Raw genomic sequence first — 12,875 nt, 5'->3', positions numbered from 1 at the left:
CACACCTGTGCAATAATCATGCTGTCTAATCAGCATCTTGATATGCCACACCTGTGAGGTGGGATGGATTATCTCGGAAAAGGAGAAGTGCTCACTAACACAGATTTAGACAGATTTGTGAACAATATTTGTGAGAAATGGTCTTTTGTGTGTATAGAAAATGTTTTAGATCTTTGAGTTCAACTCATGAAAAATGGGAGCAAAAACAAAGGTGTTGCATTTATATTTTTGTTCAGTGTATGTGCAGAGTGTCATGAACTCCTTTGATTTTCTAACATCTGGAGTATAAAATGTCTTATTCATAAATCAAGTGGATGCAGTCATGGTTATATTAAGATGCAACAAACACTAAAGCTGGACCGTTGTTGAACATCTACTTTCATTACCTGATAGCTAAGTAACAGCATTGTCTCAATAAAAAAACTTTCCAGAAGTCTTCATGAGAACCTGAATCCAGGTGCACCACGTTTATCATAGCTATCACTACATGAACGATGCCCTTCTGGAAATAATTGGTTTGCATGTGCAAGCTTCTGCCAGCCGCTACCAATCAAAAAGTCTGGACAAAATCCTGCATCACTTACAGAGATGCAGCCCTCTTTTATAGAAGTTTGCAGGCCTCCAAGACATAGCAGCAGATGTGCATGTGAAACTGAGGGTGAACACCCTGCGAGGAAGAGACCATTGCACACATACAGTATGTCAGTTAGTCTGTGGGCCTTTCTATTGATTTTCAGTATGCTGCTTACTCAGCTCCTTTGGAAACTCAGCACAGTGCAATCCAAGTAGGCTTTCCCACGCTGAGGAAGAAGCTTGTCATTAGTTCTAGTTTAGTTCCCACAAATTATAGTGTTCATAGTGTCCAGCTGATGAAGTCATCGTGGGTGAAAAGGAGTCTTGTGTGTGCAGTGGTGTAGTGGTAGTTGATGAGGTGGGTGTACTTCTAGGTAGATGGGTAAGTTACTGAGGAAGAACTGGGTATACTGTCATATATAATATTCCAATGGTTTTTTGGCTGATAGGTGGGTATACTGTAAATGGCCAGAAAAAGACGTAGGTTTTCCCCCTGTATACCCTCGTATATTGATATACTCTGACATTTATTTCTGTTTCATGTAAAACTGTATAATTTCTTTCAAATACCTGTACCATGAAAGGACTTAATATGGCAGTACAGCTGTGGATTATCTGGTATTAGAGCCTTTTTTATATACAGCAGTACAAACACTCTTCTTATTTAGTTAACTCTACAGGAAGCAAGTGTAAATTCAATCTGATGTGGTGATCAGTCTGGGCTTTTAAGACTGGCTTTTTTTTCCCTTTGTTGACCTTTTAAAAGTTCTGTAAATGTAAAGACAGTTAGCAAAGTAGCAGTGGTTTGTTTACTGTAGCTATATCACATAGAGATGAATTACATCGCCACACTAACTACATGTTTAGATCCCAGTACCCACAGTGGTTTGTGGTAGTCAGTGACTCAGGTACTAATGTGGCACAGACAGTAAATAATCAGTGTGACTCATAAGAAAGACTTGTGTGAAGGGATCCTGGTACCTCTGACTGATCTCTGCTGTTTGTTCCAATGAACACATTTGAATGTGATTGTTGCAGTGTTGCACTGGGAGTTGGAAAAATGAAGTAAAATTTCCAAAAAGTGTGGGGGAAAAAACCTTCATAGCTTCATAGTAGCCCATTGTTCAGTAAGGTGCACTGCAGATAAATGATTCTCAGACTCTTCATATGTTTTTGTGAATTTCTTGTCACACCAAAAGAAAAAGATACATTTCAGCCACTAAGATTAATTCTGCCTTAGCTATTCACCAAATAACTGGTGTTAAAGCTGTAGTTGGTTTGTTGTCTACAACATTTCACAACCTTTCTGGATTGTGATGAGCCATTAAAGCTGGGCTATGCAAAAATCTGTGTTTTAGACCACAAATAAGACAAGAATTAGTTGCTAGCCACCCCAAGGTCCTTCTGCCCCAATTCTTCCCCAATTCTTCTGGAAGGGTCCATCTCCAGAGCTGCTGCCTGCTCTCCTCTCAGTAGGTGGTTTGTAGCAGTGGGGAGTGAGGCAGAGGACAAACTGTGATTTGAAACTCTTTTAACATTAGCTACATAAACAAAAACAAGAACAAGAATCAGCAGCTATGAGCCTTTAACTCCGGTTAGCAGAAGGCTAGACTGTTAGCAACATTTTCTCTTCATCTCTGAAATGCTTCACCGATAATGACACATTTTGTTTATTGTCAGATTCTCTTTTTGATATGTCCGTCTTCCTTTTCTTGGGTTGCTTTGCAGTTCGGCAGTTGTTTTCAATGCTGGAATAGCAACTTTGTCCACTACTGAATCAGACTTTCACCAAAGGGATGTGCATCTTTATTTGTGGAAAGGCCAATAGGAACACCCTCTCTCTGAAATGACCTGTGATTGGCCAAAGTGTCCGGTCACAGGTTACATTCTAGACCTTTACACCAAGGAGGTGTAAAGGTCTAGATTTCTTTCAGTCAACTTACAATATGCTCAAAGTGATTTTGCTCAATGATATCATATATGATATCAGCTTTAGCCGATTAATAATTTGGTCTATAAAACATCAGAAAGTAGGGAAATATGCCGGTTGATATCTGATATCCTAGAGCACAGGGTTACACCAATAAATGTCTTTTTAAAAAATGAATGTTTTTTTCTCTGACCTGCAGTCCAAAGCCCCTACAATATTCAGCTTACTATCATGTCAGCAAAGCAACACATACTGACATTTGAGAACCTTGACCCTTAAATGTTTGCCATTTTTTATTGATGAATGCCTTACACAGTTAATCAATGATCCAGACAGTTGCTATTTTTCTCTCAATTGACTAATAATTTGACTGCTCATTTCATCACTTACAACAAAACTGCATTTGTGTGATAAAACATTTTCTTTATGTTTTCCAGAACCTTCACCATTACTGAGGATTGGCCTGTAATCAGAGGTTCAAACAAATATTTATTTCACTATATCCACATTCCACATCTAGCATGGGTAGACGAGGGGTTCTGAGCTGCTGCCTCCTCCTGACTGCTTTGCTCAGCTTATCAAATGCTGGCTTTGTGAAGGAAATCCTACGGCATCGGCGACAGACTCTGGAGTCTCCTAAAGAAAATAACATCACCTTCCCGAGCGCGGACCGTCCTGTAGTTTTCAACCACGTCTATAACATCAATGTTCCTGCCAGTTCCCTGTGCTCGGTGGACCTGGATGCTCCAGAGAGCACGCAGCTCCATCCTAAAGATACAGCAGTCTCTTCAGGCCATCACACCACTGAGCACACCCTGGATGGGGAGAACCAGATCCTCTTTACCCACCGCATCAACATACCTCGGCAGGCCTGTGGGTGTAGTGACAACCTGCCCGGCCTGAAAGACCTCATGAGCCGGCTGGAGATGCTTGAGGGAGAAGTTTCAGCATTGAGAGATCAGTGCAATGGTGACGGACCCTGCTGCAGTGCACAGGTCACAGGTAGGCGTCTTTTTGTCATGCTGTGTCTGGTATGTAGATTACAGCCAGTACAGTTAAATATTTCTCTAAAATTGCATTGTGAAGTGCTGCACTAAGAATATCACATAGCACATCTGTTCCATTCATCTGTTGAGGAGTGAAGGAATTCAGTGTGGGTGTGTAATACTCCCAACAACTCTCCAGTTTGAATGGGGCTTTATATGGCTCAAATGCCATGACATATAGTCGCTGAATATCAATGAACGTAGGAAGTCTTTTTCTCTAGTAGTTGCTAAAATAAGCTGAATGATGCACTCTTAAAGCTCCAGTGTGTAGGATTTAGGGGGATATATTGACAGAAATGGAATATAATATAATATGTATGTTTTCTTTAGTGTAATATTACCTGAACTGTTTTTGTTACCTTAGAATGAGCCATTTATATCTACACAGGGAGCGGGTTGTCATCTACGGAGATGGCCATATGGCACTGTTTCCACAGTAGCCTAGATTGGACAAACCAAATACTGACTCTAGATTCCATTTGCGTTTTTGCATTGGTCAGCATAGTTAGCCACCAATCAGTGACGAGCAGCATCAAAAAAACACTAATTTATTTGACGAAAAAAATGTTTTCATCAGCTGGTCCATTTCTTTTGGAGAGGGAGAGGCCTCTGCAAATAATGTGGCTCCCAGTAAATACCATCCTGAACATCTGGATCTTAAGTTATCTGTGTAAAAAGGTGAGCACAGATTAGCAGGTGCTAGGTTAGCGGCCTGTGTTCTGCATGCCAAACAGCATTGGGCCATCTGCAATGTGCCAAACAGGGAAGGAGAAACGCTGATTTACAATGTGAAACTGCCTCTGTTAAGTGTTTTATGGGTTTTAATCACTGGGTGCATTTGTTTTAGAGAGGAAGAGACCTCTGTGCATACTTCAGGTCCTGGTGAAAACCTCCTAAACAATGAACGCTGAAGGAATTCTAGTCGCAATCTGTAATCCTCACTGCTAGATTCCTCTAAATCCCCCTAAATCTTACACACTGGACCTTCAAAGGAAGAGACTGACATTAAGGGGAATAAGCTTTTTCGCTTATTTCGATATCACTCTCAAGACTTGAAAGTAATATCAATTTTCTCTGTTAACTCCCAATACCACAAAAAAGCTGTTGCTTTAGTGGCGGAAATTTTCAAGATGACGTATTTTGAAAAAAACAAAAACTGACATTACTGTATTACAAAAATAATTTGATACCACATAGATCATATTCAACAAAACTTTCTAATTAAATTGGTAAAACAGTGTCTTTACTTTCTTATTAAAGGTGCGGTGGGAACCAAACCTTACTGCAATGGTCATGGAAACTACAGCACTGAAACCTGTGGCTGCGTGTGCGAGCCTGGCTGGAAGGGACCCAACTGCTCTGAACCTGAGTGTCCCAATAAGTGCCAGAACCGGGGCCGCTGCGTTGACGGAAAGTGTGTGTGCTTCAAAGGCTTCACCGGAGAAGACTGCACACTCGAGGTCTGCCCTGTGGACTGTGGAGCGTACGGCCAGTGTGTGGGTGGTGTTTGCATCTGCTCAGATGGTTTCTTCGGCGAAGACTGCTCTCAAACCAAGTGCCTCAACAACTGCCAAGGCCGCGGTCACTGTGATGACGGAGACTGTGTGTGTGATGAACCCTGGACTGGCTCAGACTGCTCTGAACTCATCTGCCCCAAAGACTGCTACGACCGTGGACGCTGCATGAATGGCACCTGCTATTGCGATGAGGGCTACACCGGAGAGGACTGTGGACAACGCACCTGCACCAACAACTGCCATGGTAATGGTTTCTGTGTGGATGGCAAGTGTGTCTGCGCCGCCGGCTTCAGTGGAGAAGACTGCTCACGGCTCACCTGCCTCAACGACTGTAACGGCAGAGGGACGTGCTTCAATGGGATGTGTATCTGCGATCCAGGCTACCAAGGCGCAGACTGCAGCCAGTTAGCTTGTCTGAACAACTGTAACAACAGAGGCCAGTGCATAAATGGACAGTGTGACTGCGATGTTGGTTTCCAAGGAGATGATTGCTCTGAGCTTTCCTGTCCAAACAGCTGCCAGCACAGAGGGCGCTGTGTTAACGGCCAGTGTGTGTGTGAGGAAGGCTTCGTTGGTGAGGACTGTAGCATCAGGACCTGCCCCTCAAACTGCTATGGCCGCGGCGAGTGCATTGAGGGACGTTGTGTGTGTCATGCAGGCTTCACCGGTGAGGACTGCGCCCAACTGAGCTGCCCCAACAACTGCAGAAACCGTGGCCGGTGCATTGATGGGCAGTGTGTTTGTGACGAAGGCTTCTCTGGGGAGGACTGCAGTCAGAAAGCGTGTCCAAATGATTGCTTGGCCCGTGGTTACTGTGTCAACGGCAAGTGCATCTGTCAGGAAGGCTACTCAGGAGATGACTGCTCTGTGCACGCCTGTCCAGGTAACTGCAACAACAGGGGGCGCTGCATCAATGGAAGGTGCTCATGTGAGAGTGGATATGAAGGGGAAAGCTGTGCAGAGCTAAGCTGCCTCAACAACTGCCAGGAGAAAGGCCGCTGTGTGAACGGTCAGTGCGTCTGTGATGAGGGATACATTGGAGAAGACTGCTCAGAAGGTAAGTAGCTGCTCAGTTCAGGGTAGAAACACACAAAAGAAGGATTTGGCAGTTCACACATCCTGAAATTTTCCATGTGTTAACTAGCTGTACTATGAAATCAAATCCAGGATGATGTCATTTCCTCCTATTCTCAAAATTCACTCAACACCATCTTGAGAGAAACTATTTCAGTGAATATAAAAGAGGTTTTAGGTTTGTGTGTTGCCGTTGTCTGCACTGTGTTTGCACTTTTTTTGGCACTTCTTCACACCACAGCCAGATGTGGCTCTGGAGTTTGCATTAGCTCTGTCTGTGTGGTGGATTCTCTGTGATTGAGGGAATGAGAAACTCTTTAAGACAGCATCCTCAGAACTGCTTTTTTGCATCCATTTTTTCCCCAGTGTCTCCTCCAAAGGACCTTACCGTTGGCGAAGTCACTGGTGACACGGTGGACCTGAGCTGGAACAATGAGATGTTGGTGACAGAGTACCTTGTGACGTACGTACCCACCAAACCAGGTGGTCTTCAGATGGAGTTCGCAGTGACAGGAGACAAAACTTCAGCTACCGTCAAAGAGCTTGAGCCTGGCATCGAGTACTTCATCAATGTCTACGCTGTTCTGAGCAACAAGAGGAGTGTCCCTGTCAGCGCGAGGGTGGCTACAGGTACAATACAGTCATCTGCTTGCTATTTTGTTGTGAATACCCAGTGATGGAAAAAATGCTCAAAACTTTTACTTGAGTAAATGTAACAATACCAGTGTGAAAATACTCTTTTACAAGTAAAAAGACAAAAGTATTGGCTTCCAGATAAACTAAAATGTACCAAATGCAAAAGTACTCATTATGCAGAATGGCCCATTTTCTTACAGTGTTCATTATATTATTGGATTATAATTATTGATGCTTTATTGTGTTTATCACTTTAATTTTGCAGCTTATCAAGGTAGAGCTCATTTCAACTACTTTTTATACTGCTTGGTATTCGTCATCATTTATTTGCGCATTATTTTTGTATTATTGAAGCTAAAGTTGGTAACTTCTCTGAACATAATCTTGTCATATTTGCTAAAATTGTCACTATATTCTTAATGAAATACATTTGACCGATAGTCTGTTGCTCCCTTGACATGGCCTGTTTTAGGTAGGAAATTCACGCTATTTTTCCGCCTCGACATCCTGTATAAAAGGTACAATCACAGAATGAGGAGACAGAGTTGTCTCACCTTTAAGCCAACAGAGGAGGTAATAACAGTGCCAAAACAATCTTCATGTAAAAGGGACAGTGGCCAGGATGGCACCATGGACAGGACTGGTGTGACATTTTGACAATGTGTTATGTGTGCCACTCATCACACAGAGATTTATAAAGTAGCTGATAGCAGTTAGCAGCTAATTCAAATAAGAAGTACAGCGTCCGAAAATGTCTGCAAATTGGGAAAACGATGAGGTCCAGGTGCTCCTTACCTTCTGAGCAGAGGACAAGATCAACCACTGTGTAACTGAGACAGTAAATGATTGTTATTGCCATTGGTATTGTTTAGAAAGTGCTGCTGACGTGTATATTATATGTAACGTTAAAGGCTGACGCTGTTGTTTTACATGTGACACCTTTCATGTCTCTTTTGCTTCAGTGATGCTGGCAGCTGTCTAAAATCACACAATGGAGTGAAATAATGGCGACATCATTTGGCTGTGTGTAAAAATGCAAACACGGCATACGGGGGGACTTCGTAGTGGCCCTATAGTGCAATTTTTGTGCAAAAAAGGCTTATAAAAAAATCGTGTCCTTCTTTTTCCTACCACTTCTAATGGCATTCGCTAGAATCAGACTGCAGCACACACAGAAAACAACCAATCACAGTGGAGGAGTCTCTAATGAACCACCGTCAAACTGGGCAGCGCTGATCAAATATGAATCAAGATTGTGTTACTGCATTGCCTATTTCTTGCCTTAAATGTTTTTATATTTTAGTGCACTGTTTTGCTGTAAAATGAGAAAGTTTGCCCTGGACGGAGAGCCGTGCTTGTTACTTTGGTCAACTCTTTCCAAAACGGCAGTCGGATCACAAATTTCTCATTTTACAGCTAAACAGTGCACTAAAATATTTCTGAGAACATCTGAGGTCAGATATAGGCAGTGCAATGACACAATCCTGATTCATGATTCCCAGTTCATGAGCAGTGACTGACGTGATTGACAGCTGCTCGACAAGACTCCTCGGCCCTGTTTGGTTGTTTTTGGCCATGTGCAGTAAGGCCATTAGAAGCACTACAAGGCAACAGAGTAGGCAGAGACGTATGAAAGTAGTGACAGTTTCAGCAAATATGAATATAAGTTACCAACTACAACTTTAATCTGAATCTGCAAAGTAACTTGTAACTAAAGTTGTCAAATAAATGTAAAAATGCAGTATTTCCCTAAAATTTCCCAAAATGTAGTGGAGTGAAGTTTAACCTTGCAGAAAATTGAAATACTGAAGTCCAAGATACTCAAAATTGTAGGAAAAAGAGATGACTAGTTGCTCTGTATATTCATATGTAGATCAAAAATGTGTCAGGTGCTCTTGAAAAATGAGGAAAAAAAAAGGATGAACCGGAATTCAATCCAGGCACTCGAAAATAAAATATCAATGAAGATGGAAATATTAAAAAGGTCCCTTAAAGAAGACCTACGGTGGTCGTAACATGCTGGCTTTTTTAATGATTTAGCCACTACAATAAAGACCTTTGTGACATTTCCTTCCCCGTTGATAGTGTGCCTTATATTTTGGAGTGCCTAGACTACCTCAAAATTGTACTTTAGTGAAGTACCTGAGGGAATGTACTTAGTTACATGCCACCACTCTGAATGCCCAAAGAAAAAAGTTTATGTGGCCATGCTATCAGTGATTATTTTTGTTTCCATCCCTGCAGAGCTTCCACAGCCAGAGGGTTTAAGGTTCAAATCAGTGAGAGAGACCTCTGTGGAGGTGGTGTGGGACCAGCTGGACATCGCCTTTGATGGCTGGGAGATCTATTTCCGCAACACGGTCAGTCTGCCCATCGCTTTTGAAGGCTCGCCCAGGATTTTATTATATAAGTGACAGGGGGGAAAAGTGAGAGGTGATAAAAGCTATGCCAGCTTATTGGGAGTCTCAGCAAAACATGGATTTATTTTAGTGCTCACCATTAAAATTGCTTTGACATATGGAAAAAAAAACCTCAGTGAGGGCAAGTCATAGAACTGCGGGTAAATCTGCTGCTTCCAATCCCAGCCAGTAAGTCTTTCAGAAGAAATAACTGTGCCAGCTGATAAGTCGGAGGCCTCTTTTAAATTTTGCAGTTTCTGCAAAGTTTTGACCCATTTCTAAATATGAATGTCATTTCCTGACCATCATGTTAGTTTTGATATTTGGCTGTGTGATTTAGTTTACTGCATCTCTTAACATTTCCCTATGCTGTGTAAACTGACAGCAGCTGTGTCTTGCATACATAGATCAGATCAACGTCAGTGCTCACTTTATTGTATGCAGCACTGAATGAAACTGTAATTATTTTCCTGTTTTTAACTGAAATGTTACACATCTCACAGCTGGAGAGATCATCTAAAATTCAACCATATGCCAACACAGTGAGAAGATACTGCCTTTATTCCCATTACCAAGCCTTTACTCTAATAAAACAATATTTTTATGTAACTTTGAAAGAGCTGTGTGTGACATTTAGCGCATTAATATAGCAGCAAAACACTATTTGCTATGAAAAGATAGTGGAATAATGACATCCTGAGCAGAGAATGAAGTCAGGCTCCATCTGTGTGTGTTGTAAAATGAGCTTCTCTGTACTTTGTTTCGGTAAGCCAGTCCAGCTGCATGTACATGAGTACATGTGTGTATCCTGCTGGCTAGCCCACTGCTGCTGTTTTTCACTGTAGTCATGCTGCAGTTGGTTTGAATGATTGAATGAATGATTATTTACATATGGATACGTCAGTGGTATTGATCTTCTCCTCTAACTCTTGACAAGCAAGCAAATAAGTGTTTTTCCCAAAATGTTGAACTATTTCTTGAAAGGGAAAGTTTACCACAAAATCAAAAATACATATTTTCCCTCTTACCTGTAAGTGCTATTTATCAATTTAGTTGGAGTTTGGTGTGATATGACTGGTGGGTGTAGTTTGTTAGAAAGAAGTTCCTACTGTTGATCTTGGGTCATCCAGGTCAGAGTTATCTTGAGTAACCGGATCATGATTTCTGGAAAAAGAGACATTACTGTTAAGTTTTTCAAATGTACTTACTTGGCACTTTGAGCACCACAAGCTGAGTGCCATCTAGTTCCTTTAAAGTGGAGAGAAGGCAGACATCTCTACAGCTGATATCTCCAACACTTGGCAACTCACACCAAAACAATCTAGACTGATAAATAGCACTACAGGTAAGAGGAAAAATATGTATTTTTGATTTTGAGGTCAACTGTCCCTTTAAGTTCAAATAAAATTAGCTTGAACTGGTTAAAATATTCTGGCACCAGAGGAATCTAAATACTGACCAGTTGGATATAAACTTGGCTTTATGGAGTGATTAAGGCAACTGCAGCCAGTGTGTGTTAATCTGAATTTCTCACAGTGGTATTCTACATTAGATTATGTGTTTTGTGTCCTTACAGAAAGAAGAAAATGGAAAAGTCGTGAGCACCCTTCCACCATCTCAACACCAGTTTCTCCAGTCAGGCCTTGGTCCAGGACAGGAGTATGAAGTCTCTCTTAACATCATCAAGAACAACACCAGAGGACCCCAAACAACCAAAAAAGTCACTACCAGTAAGTCTCAGGCTGTAAACAAACATTTATTTAGAGTAAACTCAGATGTTTAAAATCATCCACTTTGTACCAAAGAAGAGTTCAGATGGTACGATTATGTCATTTCCTGCTCCGTCTGGCAGCTATTAGCAATTTGGTATTTTCACTTCACTTGAGCACAGAGTAAAAAAAATACATTAATGTCAAAGAGTGAAATTCCATAATGAAAAGAAGAGTAATAACAGGAAATCCCCGCTGGCTCTCCATAGTTCCATCTAACAGATTTTAACCTAAAGACTAATAACTCAAACACATGGCATCTCATCCTAGCATGGCCATGTAATAGTTTTTTTAACTTTCACTAAATCTTACTCTTAGCTCTTGTCCTCTGCTTACTGAAACGTTTATTGCAGTTTTACTCCATACATTATGTTGTTGAAAAACGTCCAGTTGCTTATGCAATCGATCTGGAATGCCAGGCTAAACAACTTTCATTGTGCATGGAAAAGCCATTTAGTTTACAAGTGGGTGTCGATGGCTTCCCTGGGTATTGCGCAGTTTTATTCCTGATGTCATTTATTTGTGTAGGCTGAAACTAGAGGCAGCTCACAGACATGAATGATAGAAGAGAAGTTAAACCTTTCGTACCCTTTTTACCCCCAGAGGTCCTTTCAGCACGGCTCCCAAACACGGAGAAGAGATGTTTCCTCCACATGTAAACACAGGAGAATAATCAGATTGTAAACATAACATCTGAGTGAAAGGGAATCACATTACATTTCATAAAAGCCTTTCCTGTGTTGATCCAAGTATTGCTTTGTCTTATAAGAGAGCCAAGTTGAAGCTTACATGCTGTTTTATGTATAAAGGCTAAAAAACATATTGGTCCCAAACGAATGTAGACTGTACATGTGTTGTATTAGAAACTAAATCATTCCTACTGAGACACATTAAATCATTGATATAGTTGAGAATAACTTTGCTGTTTAAAAACTTAAAGGAATAGTGCAACATTTAAGGAAATACACTAATTGCATAAGGAGAATTGCATCGATGGTTCACTTATATCTGTGGGCTAAATATGACGCCAGGAGCAGATAAGCTTAGCAGAGCATAAAGACTGGAAGCAGGGAGAAACAGCTTGCTTGGAAATTCAATTCATTTTAATTCAGTTTCCATTCCATGAATAATTTTTAAGGAATAAGACTGAGAGCTCTGTGAGGCTGTAGATGGGCTGTCCGTCCCATTCTTGTAAATTTTAATTAAATTCTTTTAATTTTATATACTTTATTAATCCCCGAGGGGAAATTCAATTTTTTTACTCTGTTGTCAATTACACACAGGTCCAAACACACACATGCACAAACAGGACCTATACATGCACTAAGTGGAGAGATGTCAGAGTGGGGCTGCCCATGACAGGCGCTCCGAGCGGGTGGGGGGTTCGGTGCCTTGAACTGGCACCTCTCCAGCTACCAGTCCACGCTCCATATTTTGGTACGGACGGGGACTTGAACAGGCGACCCTCCGATTTCCAACCCAGGTCCCTATGGACTGAGCTACTGCCGCCCCTAAAGGAGAAATCTTAAGAATACCTTGAAGGAGTTTCTTCCGAGAACCGTCACCTTATCGTGGTGGAGGAGTTTGAGTGCCCTAATGACCCTAGGAGCTATGCTGTCGGGGGCATTTTGCCCCTGGTAGTGTTGGGGTCAACACATTAGGCTTCACACGGAGGCACCAAAAATGTTGGGAACATAAATTCGGGCTTCACACAGAGGCACCAAAATGTTGGGATTTAATTGGCTATCGGAAATAATTAATAATTATTATTAATAATTAATAATTATGTTAAATAATGTGACTTAATTAACATTAAATCACCTCGTGGGGCATCATTCCCGTAAAGGGAAAAATGATAGCCAGTTAAAGATATCAGTCTCATAAAATACGCTAAACTATTAATTTGGAGTTTGATTAATAATTAAATTAAT

The 12,875-nt window shown here is 41.3% G+C and overlaps 1 protein-coding gene across 1 annotated transcript in view; it reads left to right on the top strand.

Moving 5' to 3' along the window:
- LOC126395867 (tenascin-like) overlaps nucleotides 1-12,875 on the top strand; it is an 85,866-nt gene that overhangs the window by 45,833 nt on the left and 27,158 nt on the right. The window contains exons 4-8 of the mRNA XM_050053623.1: nucleotides 2,941-3,505; nucleotides 4,810-6,123; nucleotides 6,507-6,770; nucleotides 9,021-9,136; nucleotides 10,752-10,905. Of these exons, the coding sequence (XP_049909580.1) occupies nucleotides 3,025-3,505; nucleotides 4,810-6,123; nucleotides 6,507-6,770; nucleotides 9,021-9,136; nucleotides 10,752-10,905 (2,329 nt within the window). The 5' untranslated portion in view covers nucleotides 2,941-3,024. The remainder of the gene's footprint in view (nucleotides 1-2,940; nucleotides 3,506-4,809; nucleotides 6,124-6,506; nucleotides 6,771-9,020; nucleotides 9,137-10,751; nucleotides 10,906-12,875) is intronic.

The sequence above is a fragment of the Epinephelus moara genome, chromosome 9 (genome assembly GCF_006386435.1).
Source record: "Epinephelus moara isolate mb chromosome 9, YSFRI_EMoa_1.0, whole genome shotgun sequence".
NCBI classification, from domain to species: Eukaryota; Metazoa; Chordata; class Actinopteri; order Perciformes; family Serranidae; genus Epinephelus; species Epinephelus moara.
The sequence above is the reverse complement of the archived record's forward strand: the minus strand, read 5'-3'. Positions and strand labels throughout refer to the sequence as shown.